Source organism: Canis lupus, chromosome 12 (genome assembly GCF_003254725.2).
Source record: "Canis lupus dingo isolate Sandy chromosome 12, ASM325472v2, whole genome shotgun sequence".
Lineage (NCBI taxonomy): Eukaryota > Metazoa > Chordata > Mammalia > Carnivora > Canidae > Canis > Canis lupus.
Genome location: NC_064254.1, coordinates 1,159,182 through 1,175,972, shown reverse-complemented (window position 1 = coordinate 1,175,972; position 16,791 = coordinate 1,159,182). Strand labels below are relative to the sequence as shown.

The 16,791-nt window shown below is 52.7% G+C and overlaps 3 protein-coding genes across 4 annotated transcripts; 1 reads left to right on the top strand and 2 right to left on the bottom strand.

Annotated features, from left to right (window-relative positions):
• The first annotated feature begins 710 nt into the window (after positions 1-710).
• LTB (lymphotoxin beta) lies at positions 711-2,882 on the top strand. 2 transcript variants are annotated; one of them, XM_025418162.3, is made up of 4 exons: positions 742-1,245; positions 1,662-1,713; positions 1,893-1,964; positions 2,356-2,882. In XM_025418162.3, exons 1-4 carry the CDS (start codon positions 1,081-1,083, stop codon positions 2,808-2,810), a joined length of 744 nt encoding a protein of 247 aa, XP_025273947.3. In that variant the 5' UTR covers positions 742-1,080; the 3' UTR covers positions 2,811-2,882. The 2 variants fall into 2 exon arrangements, with proteins under 2 accessions (XP_025273948.1, XP_025273947.3); XM_025418163.3 differs by lacking the exons at positions 1,662-1,713; positions 2,356-2,882 and having other exon boundaries at positions 711-1,245.
• A 2,282-nt stretch (positions 2,883-5,164) lies between these two features.
• Positions 5,165-7,905, bottom strand: TNF (tumor necrosis factor). The gene is made up of 4 exons (XM_025418155.3): positions 7,501-7,905; positions 6,918-6,963; positions 6,691-6,738; positions 5,165-6,392 (listed from the first exon to the last, which is right to left on the bottom strand). Exons 1-4 carry the CDS (start codon positions 7,684-7,686, stop codon positions 5,971-5,973), a joined length of 702 nt encoding a protein of 233 aa, XP_025273940.1. The 5' UTR covers positions 7,687-7,905; the 3' UTR covers positions 5,165-5,970.
• Positions 7,906-9,193: 1,288 nt separating this feature from the next.
• On the bottom strand, positions 9,194-12,709 carry LTA (lymphotoxin alpha). Its single transcript, XM_025418156.3, has 4 exons — positions 11,199-12,709; positions 10,684-10,788; positions 10,493-10,598; positions 9,194-10,249 (listed from the first exon to the last, which is right to left on the bottom strand). Exons 2-4 carry the CDS (start codon positions 10,777-10,779, stop codon positions 9,837-9,839), a joined length of 615 nt encoding a protein of 204 aa, XP_025273941.1. The 5' UTR covers positions 10,780-10,788; positions 11,199-12,709; the 3' UTR covers positions 9,194-9,836.
• Positions 12,710-16,791: the final 4,082 nt, after the last annotated feature.

Here is a 16,791-nt window from a genome sequence, read left to right as displayed (position 1 = left end):
TTGCAGAGATCTTATTTTTTTTAAATTTTTATTTATTTATGATAGTCACAGAGAGAGAGAGAGAGGCAGAGACACAGGCAGAGGGAGAAGCAGGCTCCATGCACCGGGAGCCCGATGTGGGATTCGATCCCGGGTCTCCAGGATCGCGCCCTGGGCCAAAGGCAGGCACCAAACCGCTGTGCCATCCGGGGATCCCCAGAGATGTTATTAAGAAGGGGACATGATCTGGGACCACCTCCAACTTCCTTGGACCTGGTCTTTCCTCCCTTCAACTCCCACTGCACTGTCTACCATACCATTCATTGCTGCTCTATTTTGCTTCCTCATTCATTCATTTGTCCTTCCTTCATTTATTCATAAACATGGATGGGGCCCACTTTAGACAGTGAAGCTCTTAGGAGTTGGGGCCATGCCCCCATCGCTCTCCTGTCTACACTCTGTGGAGCAAGGGAGGTAATACTCATTTCCATCACTCCTCAGTGAGTCAATAGTCAGTGGGGAGGCTGAGGCCCCTTTCACCTACTATTTCTGTGGATTGGCTTAACTCTGCTTCTCAGCAAGCTCTGGGCGTTAGGGGTAAGTGAGGGGATGGAAGGGGGCATCAATCCAGTGCGAGCATAAGTTCTTCTCAGGGACCCAGATATCCATCCCTCAAGACCTCAGTTTTTGTCCTCCTATTGCAGCGCTTGACCTCAAGGATGTGGATACAGCCCTCCCTCCAGCACCCATCACTGGGGTGTAGAAGAATGCAGACTGCCCTAGAAATGCAGTTGGGTGTTCTCCTCATGCAGCTTTCCTTCCTGCCTTTCTGTAAGCTATCATCTCTCCCCGCTGAGCCAGAAGATCTCTAAGGCCCCCTCCAGCTCTACCCTGCAGGCCTGTCTCTTCACCCCAACTCCTTCCCCAGTTCAGAGAACCTGACATCCAGCTGCCCCACCCCAGCTCTGGGTAAACAGGAAGCTGGGTGAGGGGAGCAGGGGTGTGGGGAAAGTCCCAGCCAGGTGTGTGGGTCTATGGGGAGGGGGTGGCCCCACCCCTTAGGTATGAAAGCCCCCCTGCCCTGGCCCTAGCTCAGTCTCAATGGGGGCACTGTGGCTAGAGGGCTGGGGTAGGAGGCCCCAGGGGAAGGGCTGCCTCCTGCTGGCTGTGGCAGGAGCCACTTCCCTGGTGACCCTGCTGCTGGCTGTGCCTATCACTGTCTTGGCTGTGAGGGCCTTGGTGCCCCAGGAGCCAGGAGGAGGACTGGTGAGTAGATGCAGCCAGCCTTAGAAGGGCTGTATGCTAATGCCCACTTACCTCTCTCGATGCCTGGGGGTCTCTTGTGTCATCCTGCTCAGTTGGCTTGGCTGTGCCTGGTGGGGATGCCTTGTCTGTCTCTTTGCTGGTCCTCCTTCCATGTTCTGTGACGCTATTGTGTCCTGCTAGCTCCAAGCTCCTTCCTGCTTGTGTGGCTATCTCCTCTCCTCTCCCCAACACATCCTCAGCCCTCCATCTCTGACCAAGTCCATATGCCTCACTTGCTGGCGCTCTCAGGGAGATGTGTGCTGGGGATAGGACTGGTGGGAATCCACCTCAGGCCTGGAGCTTGAGTCTGCGATGGGAGGGGTGGGGCTGGCGTCAGCTAAAACTGAACTTTGGGCACTGTGACCCCACCTGCTCAGGTAACCAGGACCGCTGACCCGGGGATGCAGGCCCAGGCCCAGCAGCGATTGGGTAAGAGCAGACCATCTTCCCCTCCCCTGCTCCAGCCTTTCAGGGATGCCCAGGTCCCATCTATCTGCACCCCGATGTACTCTTCCTCTGGAATCCCACCCGGGCACCCTGTCCTCTCAGGGGCACCACGCATGGATGACCACCCTGGGCCCCAATAGTGGACTCTTCCCCTCTTCCAGGGTCACAGGAGCTGCCAGAGGAGGAAGCAGAAGCAGATTTCAGTTCCAGGCTCCCCGCCGCCCACCTCATAGGTAAGGACCTCGTAGGTGGTCCCAGGGGGCCGGTTCTGCTCGTCACAGTTAGACTCCCTTTGCTCTGCTGTTGCGGGGCTCGGAGTGGGACCTGCATCACCCCCCTGGGCCCTACAGCGCCCACCTTCCTCTCCTCCCGCATCCCAGCCTCTCCCGTCCTGGAGCAGGCAAAACGCGGCTGGGTCTCCGCGCCCCGCCCGGCCCCGCCCCGCCCCGGGGCCCCAGCCCCTGCCCGTCGTCGCCGCGGCGGGGGCGCCCACGCGCTCTCGGGCCGGCCGCTGCCTGCGGGGGCGTAAACGCCCGCGTGCTGTCCCGGGCGCACCCCGACGTCCCCGGCCCGGCCCGCTCCTCCAGGCCGGCCCCGGGCGCCGACAGGCCCGTCTCTCCGCAGGCGCCTGGACCAAGGGGCAGGGCCTCGGCTGGGAGGCGAAGAAAGAGGAGGCGTTTCTGAGGAGCGGGACGCTGTTCTCGGGCGCCGAGGGGCTGGCGCTCCCCCGGGACGGCCTCTACTACCTCTACTGTCACGTCGGCTACCGGGGCCGGGCGCCCCCTGCCGGCCGGGGCCCGCCCGACCCCCCGGTGACGCTGCGCAGCCGCCTGTTCCGCGCGGGGGGCGCCTACGGGCCCGGGTCTCCCGAGCTGCTGCTGGAGGGCGCGGAGACCGTCACCCCGGCCCCCGGCCCGGCCCGGCCGCGCGAGTACGGGCCGCTCTGGTACACGAGCGTGGGCTTCGGCGGCCTGGTACAGCTCCGCAGGGGCGAGCGCGTGTACGTCAACATCAGTCACCCCGATATGGTGGACTACCGCCGGGGGAAGACCTTCTTCGGGGCGGTGATGGTGGGCTGAGGCCGGGGAAGTGTAGGGGCCCGTCTGGAATCTGCTGGCGAGCCCCAAGAGAATAAAGTCCGTAAAGCTCTAGTGCTGCCAAACACAGGTGCCGCGCTGCGCCCGGGTCTTGTCGGGGCGCTACACAGGTGTCCCCACAGGCTCTCTTTTTCTGGTTGCTTGAAACAATTCGTATCCCTTCCTCTGGCCTCTGCCCTCTGAGAAGCCCATCTGCTCGGTTCCCACCCACCTCCTGCCTCTGAATGAACTTGCCCCAGCATTACTAGCCCAGTGGGAAGGGGGAAGAAGGGCATCTCCTCAAACCCCGAAGCATCTCCAAGCACCTTCTTCTCAGAGCCACCTGGTCCTCCCCAGACTCCACAGGGCAGGCTTTTCTCTGGCGTCCCTCTCATCAGAGAGCAGGATGGTGACAGGGGAAGGTTAGCAGCTTCCCCAGAGCAACAGGGCTGGGGGAGAAGGAATGAAGCCCTGAGGGCCTAGCACTTCTTCCCTGCTGCCCAAAGGCCCCTTCAGCCACTACCCAGTCAACTGCCCTCCAAAGAAAAACTTATAGCTCATTGGGTGTGAGGGAGGAGGTGGAAAGATAGGGGCTGGGTAAGCCTGGAGAGGAAAGGGAGGAGGAAACTCTGGGACCACTGGCCCTGTCCAGGGTGAGATGGAAAGTCCTCACCCCTCGTTCACACTTCAGGTCTGCTTTCCATATATCATTGGCAAGTGTGGGGGCCCCAGGGCGAGTAACAGCAGTCCCCTCACCCCATGCACCCCATGACCGACTTTCAGCTCTCGGCTGGAGGAGGCCCTATCTAGGTCACTCCAGTGAGCCATCCCACCCCTGCGTCATACCACACAGTTTTCCCCTTCCTGCCAGAGCTGTCGGGCTTGAATCCAGTGGGGCTCCCACCCTCTGGATCTTCGACTGTCTCCAGAAGAACCAGGAATTCCTTTTTTTATTTTTTAAAGATTTTGTTCATTTATTCATGAGAGAGAGAGAGAGAGAGAGAGAGAGGCAGAGACACAGGTAGAGGGAGAAGCAGGCTCCAGGCAGGGAGCCCAACATGGGTCTCGATCTCGAGTTCCGGGATCACGCCCTGGGCTGAAGGCGGCGCTAAACCGCTGAGCCACCTGGGCTGCCCAGGAACTAGGAATTCCTGAGGAGAGAGGGCCCTTTTCTCTTTCCAGCCCATCTACCTCATGACCCTCCCTCATATTCACCAAGAACATCTGTGAGAGCTGCTATGTGAGTCCTTCACCCGTATCCTATTCCTGTTTCTGAATTTTCTTTCGTCTCTTCAATTCCACTCACTGAGAGATGAAAGCAGATAGAAAGTCAGAATTCACTGAGTGGTTACTATGCCAAGTGCTATGCTACGTGCTCAGATGTAGCTTGGGCCTTCTCTTCTTTTGTGGACCCATTTGCGGGATGTGTTTCTGTCTTTGGTGGGTAGATGAGGCAGAGTAACTGGTTCATGTTGTACAGTTAGGGCTGCTGGGGAGCCTAGGATCAGGCGATCTGAATATCTGGAAGTCCTTTGGCTGTGATTCAGATGCCTGAGAATGTGGCCCTTCCCAGACTCTCCTACAGGCAGCAACAGCAGGAAACCTCACCTGAGCATTTCAGGTGCAGGACTTCCCCATTGGAATTCCCAGAGTTGGAAATTCCCACGCCCTGAGGGAGAGGTATTAGGTTCAGGCTTCAGTTTCCTGGGGGAGGGGCCTGTTTGACAGGGCTTTGTTATACGGAGGGTCTCCTGAGCCTCAGTAGTCCTGTGAGTGGGGACCGTGTTCAGGGATCATTTATTTTTTATTTTTTAAAAATATTTTATTTATTTATTCATGAGAGACATAGAGAGAGACAGAGAGAGGCAGAGACACAGGCAGAGGGAGAAGCAGGCTCCATGCAGGGAGTCCAACACAGAACTCGATCCCAGGTCTCCAGGATCACGCCCTGGGCTGAAGGCAGCACTAAACCGCTGAGCCACCTAGGTGCCTAGGGATCATTTAAAAAATAAAAACAAAAACAAACTCTTCTCTGCATTTTTTATATGGATTCAGGGATTTAAAAAAAATTCTTCATCTATTTGAGAGAGAGAGCGCACACGTGTGAGTGAGCAGAGGGAGAGGCAGAGAGAGAGGAAGAGAAGCGGACTCCCTGCAGAGACATGGGGCTCGATCCCACCAGCCTGAGATCACAACCTGAGCCAAAAATCAGAAGTCAGAGGCTCAACCCACTGGATGAGCTACCTAGGCGCCCCAGGTTCAAGGATCTGAAGGCTTATAGAGAGAGGACTTCAGGGAGTGGCCTCCCACCCCGGAGGAGAGGAAGATTCAGAATTAATTCCAAGAAAGAGACTGTGTTTCTTTTTCAAGCACATTTTATTTCTCGCCACTGACCAGTAGGGCGATTACAGACATAACTCCCCTGGGGAGCAGAGGTTCCACGATGTAGCGACAGTCAGTCACCAAATCAGCATTGTTTAGATAACTCTATCAGATAAATATTTTTGAAAAACATAAGCAAAAGGAGGCACAGAGGCCAGGAGGCCAGGTGGGAACAGCCTAGAGTTCAGCTCCGTTTTCACAGAAAACACGTCTGAGCCAAGGCAGCCCCTACGTTCGGTCTTCCAGGACACCCCAACTTCCCAAATAAATACATCCATCAGTAAATAAATAAATAATAAATAAATAATAAATAATCACAAGTGCAAACATAAATAGGAAGAGCTGGCTCCACGTGGGAGTCACTGGGCTTTCCTTCTCAGGAAGAGTCTGGGAACATATGACGAAAGGGAGGTGTGAGATCCACTCATGTCAGATTCTAGTTGAGATCTTCTCAAGGGTTGTTCTGAAGTGTTCTAGCCAGAACTGAAGGTTCCCTGACCCCTACATTCCAAGAATTCCAAGTTGCATTCAGGGATCCAAACCTGAGGTCTCCAGTGAGTGCTGGAAGCCCTGGTTTGAATTCTTGGTGGTGGCCAGTGCTGTGTCATGTCATCGGGGTCTCACATCCCTGGATCTTAGGTTTCTAAGTGTCGTTTAAAGTTCTAAGCTTGAGGCCCAGCCCTGAGCCCTTAATTCTCTTTCTAAGCCTGAAGGGGGTGAGGGGTCAGAGGAAGTGAGTGATCAAAGGGTCGGTTTGGGCAAGAATGGACGTCCTACCCCCTTACAGGGCAATGATTCCAAAGTACACCTGCCCGGACTCGGCAAAGTCCAGATAGTTAGGCAGATTGATCTCAGCGCTGAGTCGATCACCCTTCTCCAGTTGGAAGACCCCTCCCAGGTAGATGGGCTCGTACCAGGGCTTGGCCTCGGTCCCCTCTGGGGTCTCCCTTTGGCAAGGGCTCTTGATGGCAGAGAGTAGGTTGACCTTTGTCTGGTAGGAGACGGCGAAGCGGCTGATGGTGTGGGTGAGGAGCACATGGGTGGAAGGGCACCCTTGGCCCTTGAAGAGGACCTGGGAGTAGATGAGGTACAACCCATCTGACGGCACTATCAGCTGGTTGTCTGTCAGCTCCACGCCGTTGGCCAGGAGGGCATTGGCACGTCGGCTCAGCCACTGGAGCTGCCCCTCAGCTTCGGGGTTTGCTGGAGGGAAGAAGAGAAGGAGAGAGGGGTGAGTCAGTGTGACCCCTGTCAGTTCCACTCTCCACATCCTGGCCCTCGGGTTCTGCCCCCCCCCCCACATCCGGTTCCTGTCCCCTCTGCCTTCCCACATACCATCTGGCCATGAGATTCTGAGTATCCGCCTCAAGGCCAGTGAGTCCCTCTCATACCATCTCTAAGGTCTGTTTACCCTCAGCCTGGGGTCAGCCCCCAAATCCTATCCCTCAATAGCCGATGTGCTTCCCCATCCCCCACCCAGTTGCCTCTGCAGAGCTCTTACCTACAACATGAGCTACTGGCTTGTCACTTGGGGTTCGAGAAGATGATTCTGAGGAGGGAAGAGGAAAGAAAATGGTGAGATCCTTAAGCTTCCTGGAAAAGATCCCACTACTTTGACCTCCATGCCTCCTCCCCTCAAACAAGTGCCTGAATCTCCCTCCTGCTTCTCTCCCAGGATTCACTCCCACACAAGGTCAGAATGAGGAGAGAGGCTTTGGAGATACTTACTGACTGTCTGGGCAAGAGGGCTGATTAGTTGGAGGCCATTTGGGAGCTGTTGGGGAGAAGAAGGAGGTTTAGCATCAGAGCAAGTCACCCCTATAGGAGAAACAGCTTATGCAGCTCAGACTTTAGTTTTCTCTCCCATCCATCCCTTGTCCATTCATCCATATCACAACACTTTCGCGGAGTGGCTTCCATGAGCCAGACACCTTCATCTTTCCTTATCTCTTTTCTCACATTTTTCCTTATCTCTCTCTCATATTGTCCATATCTTTCTGTCTCACCATCTTTATTCATATCACTTGTTCTGTCCCCATCTCTCTACCCACACCCCACATCTCTCCACACATCTCTCTTTACATATGTCTGTCTGCGTGCTCATTCATTCATCATTCATTCATTCATTCATTCATTCAAGAAGCAATCCATGAGCATCTTCCATGTGCTCCTCGCTCTCCCTCTTCCATCTCTCCCCATATCTCCTTCTGCCTCCCCATCTTTCTCCACATTTTCCTCTCTCAATGGTCCCCACCAGCACCACCACCCTCCCTGGCGGGAGAATGAGCCAAGTCCTCCGTGGGGCACTCACCTCTTCCCTCTGGGGGCCGATCACTCCAAAGTGCAGCAGGCAGAAGAGTGTGGTGGCCCCTGCGACGAGGAGGAAGGAGAAGAGGCTGAGGCAGAAGCACCTTCTGGAGCCCGGGGGGCCCCCCGCCTTCTTGGGGAGCGGCTCCTCGGCCAGCTCCACGTCCCGGATCATGCTTTCAGTGCTCATGGTGTGCTTCTGAGAGGGGCTCAAGTCCAGTGGGGAGACTGTAGAGCCCTGGGGCCTTGTATATTAGAGGGAGAGAATCGCCTGGCTGCTTGTCTGGGGGGGCGTCGTCTGAGAAGTTATTTCCAGGGGCCTCTGGAGTTGCGTGCTCTCTCCCCGCTGGTCCCCTGGTGTCCTCGCTGAGGGAGCTCCTGCTGGCTGGGTGTGCAAACAGCTGCATTTATATACCCGCGGGGCGAGAGGAGGGCGGGGAAAGGCTCTCAATCAAGCAGCGGAAAACTTCCTTGGTGGAGAAACCCATGAGCTCATCTGGAGGAAGCGGTGGGGCCCTACACCTTCGGTCTCGGTTTCTTCTCCATCGTGGGGGCGGGGGTTTGGAAAGTTGGGGACACCCAGGCATCAAGGATACTTCCTACTCGCCCCCCTCGGATTCTGAGGGAGACTTCCTGGGCCAGTCACTGCTGTGTACATTGTGTAGGACCCTGGAGACTGGACCCCAGTTTCCCTCTGCCCCCAATTCCCATTCCCTCCATTTTTTTCCTGAGGTTCAGGTCTGCGGCCTGTTTTCCTCTGATTTCCAGACTGGACTTGGTAGGTATAGAGCCAGAAAGGTGCAAGGGGTGGGGCTTCAGAAAGCTGAGTCCTTGGTGGGGAGAGAGCTTGGAGGGGGAGCTATGCAGGGTCCTGACACGTGTGTTGGGTCCCTGGGGGGGGGGGGAAGGGAGCTTGAGAGAAGGGAGCATGAGGCTGGAGATGTGGATGGGATCCCTGATGGGCTGGGGAGGGGCGGTAAATGGCAGGGACCCACCCGGGGCAGCCCCTGTGGGAGCGAAATCAAGCCTGGGAATTCACCCCACGAGGGCAGGCTTCTCCTTTCATTCTGACCGGGAACTGAGCAGTGCTGGTTTCAGTCTTGGCTTCCAAGGGACTCTGAGCCCCGATTTTTGCATGAGCTCTCCTCTGTCAGAGCTCCTGTGTGTGGCCTTGTGTCCCAAAGAACTCCATGCCCCCAGATTTCTGGAGATAGCCCTAGCCGTCAGAGCCCCTCTGTGTGACCGTGACCATGTCTCCTAAAATGTCTCCCATGTTCCCCACCCCCCTAACCTGGGGGTCTCCCATTCCTTAGGGCCCTTGCACAGCCATTCTTCCAGAGGGTCCCTGTGCCCAGCCTTCGGTGTGGTCGCTTCTCCCCAGAGGACTCCTGTAATCCCTTTTCCTCTGAGCCTCCACACTTAGCCGTCTGAGCCCACCGGGCCCTGACCTCCACTCCTGCAGACCTTGGGCTCTTATTTTTCCTTTCTCTTCCCAGCTTATCCTTCAGTTTCCCTGAGCAGTCTGGCTGCCTCACCCCTGTGATCCTGCCACATCCCCCCTCGCCCCCCAAGCTCCTTAGGCCCCTTCATCTCCTTGCAGCTCCACAGTTACTGTCTCTTCTGAGGCCCCTGTCCCCCTTCCATTTCTTTGAGACCAGGAAAATTCTCCCCTCCCAGACAGACAGACATAGACAGCATTTCAGAGAAAAGAGGTTTATTGGGCTTCGTTGAAGGTGCAGATGTCTCCTCATGGGATGTCTAGTCAAGCAGTGGTTGATCTGAAGAGTCCTTTGCTTCCTTCTAGAGCTCCCTGGTGTCTCAGACATGCTTGGTTTCTCTTTCACTGGGTTATCCTTATGCCGATGTTCTCTTGCTCTTCATCTCTTGGGCATATTTCTCTCTCTCTCTCTCTCTCTCTCTTCTGGTGGACTTCTATTATTTCCTTCCCTCCATTCTCCATAAATAAATAATTTAATTTTTCCCCTTCATAAATAATCCCCCCTCCCCTGCCTTCTGTTATCCACCCAAGCTCCTCCTGGTGTCTGCCCCCTCCATGTCCATGGCTAGGTCCTCCTTAGACTGGTAGGACAGTTGGAGAACCGGCAGGAATTTCTAGGCAGAACTCGAACTCCTCAGCCTAGCATTGGGGTATGCTGAAGGGAGGTATGGTCCCCTGGAGTGCCTTAGAATTCCTTCTTTGGAAGCTCCAGGTAACTCGAGCAGGGGAGACTTGAGGCTATTGGAAGGGTCAAAAGAGAGGCACGGTGACCCTTGAAGTGGTCAGAATGGAGGCAAAATGGGGAAAAGGTCTTGAAACCAATTTTTTTTTTCTGGATTTTTCTACAGAGCGAAGGCTCCAAAGAAGACACTACTGGGGCTGAGGAGTAGGTGGGAGATGCCATCGGTGTGAGTGGATAGCTGGTCTCCCTGGGTAAGCAGGAACACAGCTCCCTGGTACACAGAGCGCACCCAAGGTCCCTGTGGCCCTGGGCACACAGACTTCTGAGCACTGAGGAGAGGCACATGGAAGGGGTACTGGGAGGAAAAGAGCTGGACCTCATGGGCCAGGTAGAGTGGGGTGGGGGTGGCCTTGGGGAAGCAGCCTTCCCCTGAGAAGACCACCTGGGAGTAGACAAAGTAGAGGCCACTGGTGGGGACCAGGAGGGAATTGTTGCTCAGAGAGAAGCCATGGCGGAGGAAGGCACGATCCGTGTTTGCTCTCCAGCGCAGCGAGTTCTGGATGCTGGGGTCTCCTAGGAGGAGAAAGAGGGAACAGGAGGGGTCAAGAACCTGGGGTGTCAGCAGTCTTAAACCCTGAGGAAGTAGGTACTGGGCTGAGTTCCTGGGGGTGGCTGGGAGGACAGATGGGAGTGGGATACCTCTATGTGGGAGGGTGGGGGAAGTTAGGGGAGAAGTGCACTAGATGCTTGGTCCCTTGAAGGGGGTGTGGGAGGAGAGTTGGGAGCCACATGTCCAGAGCGCCAGGTGCTGTTTACCAATAAGATGAGCAGCAGGTTTGAGGGTGCCTTGTATGAAGTGCTTCTGAGGGTGCTGGTAGGCAGTCCGGGCAGCCGAGGGTGAGATGCCGACACCAGGAAACCCCTAGAGGACAAAAGGGTGGAGGGTGGCTTAAGGCCCAAAGTGTGGCTGGACAACCCCTGCAGCCCCCATTCTCCTGCTGCCTCACCTGGGCCCCAGGCGGCAGTCCCAGCAGCAGCCCCAGGAGGAGGAGGACGGGGGCGCTGCGCACCCTCAGGAGGTAGAGCCTTCCAGGTGGTGTCATGGGGAGAACCTGCAGGGAGAGAGCCGGTGAGTGGTGCGCCGCGCGGTGAGCGTGAGCGGGGCGGGGCTGGGGGGCGGAGGACGGGCCTCCCGCCGGCGGACAGAGCCCGGGAGAGACCGGGCAGCGAGAGAAGGGAACAGGATGCAGTCAGGGAAAGCCCGGCTGAACAAGGGGGGCACAGAAAGAGAAACAGACACGAGAGGGGAACAGAGAGGTATGTGGTAGAAACAGAGAACGTGTGACAGAGACAGAGAAGAAAGTCTGATTGATGAAGCATCAGAGGGAGGGGAACAAACCGACAGTGAACCCACCCAGGCCCAGCCCCAGGCAGGAGGTACTGGGGGGCTGGGGCGCAGGCAGAGGGGCAGAGTGCCCAGCGGGGTCTGCCACCCACGGGGACGACGGGCGGAGAGTCTCACCTGCTAGGCTGGGTGCCTGGGCCGGACGCCTGGGTCCCCTTTATAGAGGAAGCGGCAGTGGCAGCGTGGCAGGCGGGCGGGTTCTAGGCCCCTGGCTGGGTCCGGGGAAGCCCCCAGGGCTTAGAAGATGCTGCCGTTTCAGTCGAAGGCAGGAAAGGCTGAGGCCTAGGACTGAACCACAGGCTGGGGGCTCAGACGACTGAGTTCTGGGAAAGGGAGCAGGTCAGGGGAACCGTGGGCTGGGAGGGCCAGGGAGCGAGCGGGGTCAGGCCCAGGAGTTCCAGAGAAGGGACAGTCAATTCGGAGAGGAGGAAGGGAGCAGCTGGGGCGTGGGCTGGAGGCCAGGTTCCTTGAAGAGCCATTATATAGAACACCTCTGCACCATTGATCACAGGCTACTCTCTGTGCCCATTTCCTCCTCGTATACCCCCAGCCTTGTCCCAAATGGTTCAAATCACACTTGTCCCCGTGTGTGTACTTTCCTGGCCGTCTGGCAGGTTTTAGATCAAGAAGTTGCATTATATATCCCTTTGCCTGGGACATTCTGGTTGATGCCTGTTGTCCTGGTGAAAATGTTCATGGATCTCCCTTTTGCTCTCAAAAGTGTCCTGGTTTGGGAGATGAATGTCATGGTTCCCCTACTTAGGGATATTGCCTTGGGCTCACATATGATGAAGTCTCATCTCACTCGTGAAGAATGTCCTTCACCTCACCCCACCTTAGGTGACCTCCATAGATCAGATTTTTTTTTTTTAAGATTTTTATTGATTTATTCATGAGAAACAGAGAAAGAGAGAGAGAGAGAGGCAGAGACACAGGCAGAGGGAGAAGCAGGCTCCCCATGGGGAGCCTGATGCAGGACTCGTCCCCAGGACCCCAGGATCATTATTTGAGCTAAAAGTAGATACTCACCCACTGAGCCACCCAGGTGCCCCAGGTTTTTTTTTTTTTAAATATTTTATTTATTCATTTATTTAGGTGGGGGAGGTGGGGAGAGTGTGTGAACAGGGTGAGGGGCAGAAGGAGAGGGAGAAACAGAATCCCAACTAAGCAGACTCCCTGCCAAGCGTGGAGCTTTAAGTGGGGCTTGATTCCAAGACCTCAAGATCATGACCGAACTGAAACCAAGAGCTGGATGCTTAACTAGATGAGCCACCCAGGCTCACCCCCCCACTCCAGATCGGATTTATATAACCGCAAACAAACACACACTCTGGGATTAAGGAATGTAGCAACTTCCAAAGTTCTCTACAGGGAGGGAAGGCAGGAGGAGCTTGAGGGTACTGAGCTAGGGTCAACTCTGAAAGACTCGTCTGGAAGCTGCATTTGCAGCACCAGTATAATGTTTAAGATTTCCCCCTTTTGGGATCCCTGAGTGGCGCAGCGGTTTGGCGCCTGCCTTTGGCCCAGGGCGCGATCCTGGAGACCCGGGATCGAATCCCACGTCGGGCTCCCGGTGCATGGAGCCTGCTTCTCCCTCTGCCTCTCTCTCTCTCTCTCTCTCTCTGACTATCATAAAGAAATAAAAATTAAAAAAAAAAAAAAAGATTTCCCCCTTTTACCTTGGGTACAGTAAGGTACGTATCTGTTAAATTTACAGCCTGATGAGCTTTTCCATCTGTTCATGTAGTCACCACCCAGTTCAACATATTTTTGGGTCTATAAAAGGTTCTCTCATGCTCCCTCCCAGTTGATAACCTCTAAAGATAACCAACCACTTTCTGACCTCTATCACCATAGATTAGTTGTCTCTGCTTTTGAATGTCATATAAATGAAGTCATACAGAATGTACTTGTTGGGTTTGGCTTCTTTCACTCAACATGATGTTTGTGAGATCCATCCATGTGATTTGCATGTTCAGTATGTTGTTTTTGTTGTTGCTTTTCATTATGATGCAGCAATCTATTGTGTGAATATACTCTAACTTATTTGCCCATTTTTCTGTTGAGAGACATTTGGTTTGTTTCTAGTTTTTGGTTACTCTGAAAGATGTCGATATGAACATTCTGATACATGAGCCAGTTTTCACTTAATTTGTATGTAAAAAAAAGCAAGGTTTCTAAATATAATTTAAAAACATTTTTTTTAAATATGATTTTTAAAATATGATTTTTAAAAAAGATTTTATTTATTTATTCATGAGAGACACAGAGAGAGGGGCAGAGACGTAGGCAGAGGGAGAAGCAGGCTCCATGAGGGAGCCCGATGTGGGACTCGATCCCAGGACTGTGGGATCACACCCTGAGCCAAAGGCAGGTGCCCAACTGCTGAGCCACCCAGGCATCCCTCTAAGTATGATTTTATCCATGTTTTAGAAGACTGAGAAAATCACAACTGGCTTTCTCAAGTATCACCATTTTTATTGGTGTTGTTATGCTTTCATCTTGAGGGTTTTATTTATTTTATTTTATTTTTAAAGATTTTATTTACTTATTCATGAGAGACAGAGAGAGGCAGAGACAGGAGAAGCAGGCTCCACACAAGGAGCCCAAATGGGACTCGATCCCAGGACTCTGGGATCACGCATGTCCTGAGCTGAAGGCAGATGCTAAACCTCATCTTTGAGGGTTTTAAATGGCTAAAGCCCCCCCACCCCCACTATGGCATTGGGCATATTGCTGTTCTCCTCTGGCACAAAGGTTCTGAGTGGTCTTGGTGCCCTGTGGCACACATAAGTAGCATTCAGGGTTTGTATCAGTCATTTCTCCTGCTTTCCTCCCCCTTCTTTTTTTTTTTTTTAAAGATTTTATTTATTTATTCATGATAGACATAGAGAGAGATTGAGGCAGAGACAGGAGAGGGAGAAGCAGGCTCCATACCAGGAGCCCGACGTGGGTCTCAATCCCGAGACTCCAGGATCGCGCCCTGGACTGAAGGCAGGCGCTAAACCGCCAGCCGAGCCACCCAGGGATCCCCTTTCCTCCCCCTTCTTGAGGCTCTTTGTCTTTCATGCCTTCCTGGTCCAATAAGAGTATTATTTCTTTTCATTCTCCTTCTACCTCTTTAGCTTTCTCTCTATTTCACAAATGTTTATTGAGCATATTGCACAAGGCATCAAGGTTACAGGTTTGAAAGACGGTCCCCATGACCTCTAGGAGCTCAAAGACCAGTGTGGAAAATAGGAAAGTTACCAGATATTGCAATAAAAAGTGTGATAGTGGGCTTATGGCAGTCCATAGAAAAGCCGTTGAACTTGGCCTGGGGGTGGGTGGGTGTCAGGCATTAACTGTGGAGAGACAGCCTGAGCAGGACATAAGGGAGAGGGAGAGGGAGAATCTTAAGCAGGCTCCACATTCAGTAGAGCCCAACATGGGGCTTGACCTCACGACCCTGAGATCATGACCTGAGCCAAAATCAAGAGTCAGGTGCTTAACCAACTGAGCCACCCAGACACCCCTTCATAAGCACTTTAGTAGCACTTGGTGTTCTACCAAGAAGATCTTGAAAAACTTGATTTGGGTAAACTCAATGGTCTCATTCTTAGGGCTTTCTTCTAGGTCGCCATACATTGCAGGAGAGTTATGAAGCCAAAAGAGGCCTTCTCCCTTGCCATCTAACCTCAAAAAGCCCTCAGTATTTCTCAATCCTTCTTTCTTGATTCCCCATTACAGTCCTGTGGGTTCTCTATCTTAGATGTTCTAAATCTCTGTGCCTGTTACACCTCAACTTTACCTCTTCACTCTCAATTGGTGATGCTGTCATCTATTTCATTGAGCTCTGGCCATCCAAGCTGAATTTCTTCACTTTTTTTTTTCTTTCACTTTATTCACACTTTGGGTACAAATAGAAGGGGCAGAGATGAGGCTTGCGAGGGAAGCTGAGAACACATTCTGAAGGGTTTAAAACCAAGAAAAGTTTTTGTTTCATTCTAACAATGATGGGAAGCCACCAAAATTTTTAAGTGAGAGAGGGTCTCACTTGGTACATCAGAAAAATGAGTCTAGAAGCTGCATGAAGAATGGATTAGTGTACAGGAATTGAGGGGCTGGAGGGAAAAGCAAAATGTGGAGAGCAGTCAGGAAAATTGTGTAATAATCCAGCAAGGAGATAACAAAATGAGGAGGCAGCAGGAGGACAGAAAGGACAAGAGAGTTTCTAGGAAAAATCTACAGGTCTTGGGGGCTGACCAGATGTGATGGAGGAAGAGTAGCCATAGATGTCCCTTTTAATTATCTTGGTCTGGGAGGGGGACTGGCTCAGTCAATTAAACATCAAACTCTTGGTTTCCACTCGGGTTGTGATCTCAGGGTTGTGAGCTGGAGTTCTATGTTGGACTCCATGCTCAATGAGGAGTTTGCTTGAGTTCTCTCACTCCCTCTCTCTCGGCCCCTCCCCTGAGCTCTTGCGTACGCTCTCTCTCTAATAAAGAAATCAATCTTAAAAAAAAAAAATCTTAGTCTGTAACTTGGCTTCTTCTTAATTCTTTTAACCTACTGTCTCTGTCTTTTTTTTTTTTTTATGATAATCACAGAGAGAGAGAGACACACACACACACAGGCAGAGGGAGAAGCAGGCTCCATGCACCGGGAGCCCGACGTGGGATTCAATCCCGGGTCTCCAGGATCGCGCCCTGGGCCAAAGGCAGGCGCCAAACCGCTGCACCACCCAGGGATCCCTAACCTACTGTCTCTTATGTCACTGTTAGTTTCCCTCTTGGTCTCTGCTCCTTTCCTTTCCTCTGTGTGTGTGTCTCTCTCTCTGGGGTTCCTTTTCCTTCCTGTTGTCTCTTTCTGCGTCTCTAATGGTAGGAGCTGATGGACTAAGTGACCTCAGTTATATTAAAATATAAAACAGTGTTGCAATTAATGGTGAGAAACCGAGAAAGGGAGAAACTTAGGTCAGAGAGGAAGACAGGGCATTGAGGAACAAAAAGGGGAAGGCAAGGAGTGATAGGACATGAGAGACAGAGAGGAAGGAAGGGCAAGACTGGGCTGAGGCTCAGTGTCACAGGCGTTTGTGATGTGCTGAAGGACGCTCCTCGAGATGGACCAATCTTGGTTTCAATCTCAGTTTCGGAGGTTGTGTGAAATTTGGTTTCTTTCTTGGGGAGGCCAGCAGTTGGTTTGGGGCTTTCCCTGGGTGGGAGGGGTGATGACTGGAGTCTTGTGCCCCAAACTCAGGGACATACAGTCTTTACAGTTGGCTCTATGGAGAACTAGTGAAATCTCTGAGGCCTTTAAATGAGGTTGAAACTTGAACATTAGCTTCAAACTTGAACTTAGCCTCAAAACCTAAATTGGGATTTAATACTTTGACCCTAACTCAAATTTAACCTCAACCCAAATCGCAACTCAAACTCAACCCTAACCTCAAATCTAAATACATTCCAATAAATAAACCTGAAAATAAACTTATCCTCTAAACTAACCCAACCTTGTTTCCTAGAGCTAATCTTGAAATTAACTCATCCCCACACCTGACCCTATAGTTAAACCTGATTCTTAAAAAAAATAAAATAAAATAAAATAAACAAATAAATAAATAAATAAACCTGATTCTACAGGTAAGTCCAATCTAAGCCTCAAACCTAAAGTTGGGCTTTCTCTTGTTTTATTCCATTATTCATCCATCCCTCCATTTAAGAATTTCTTT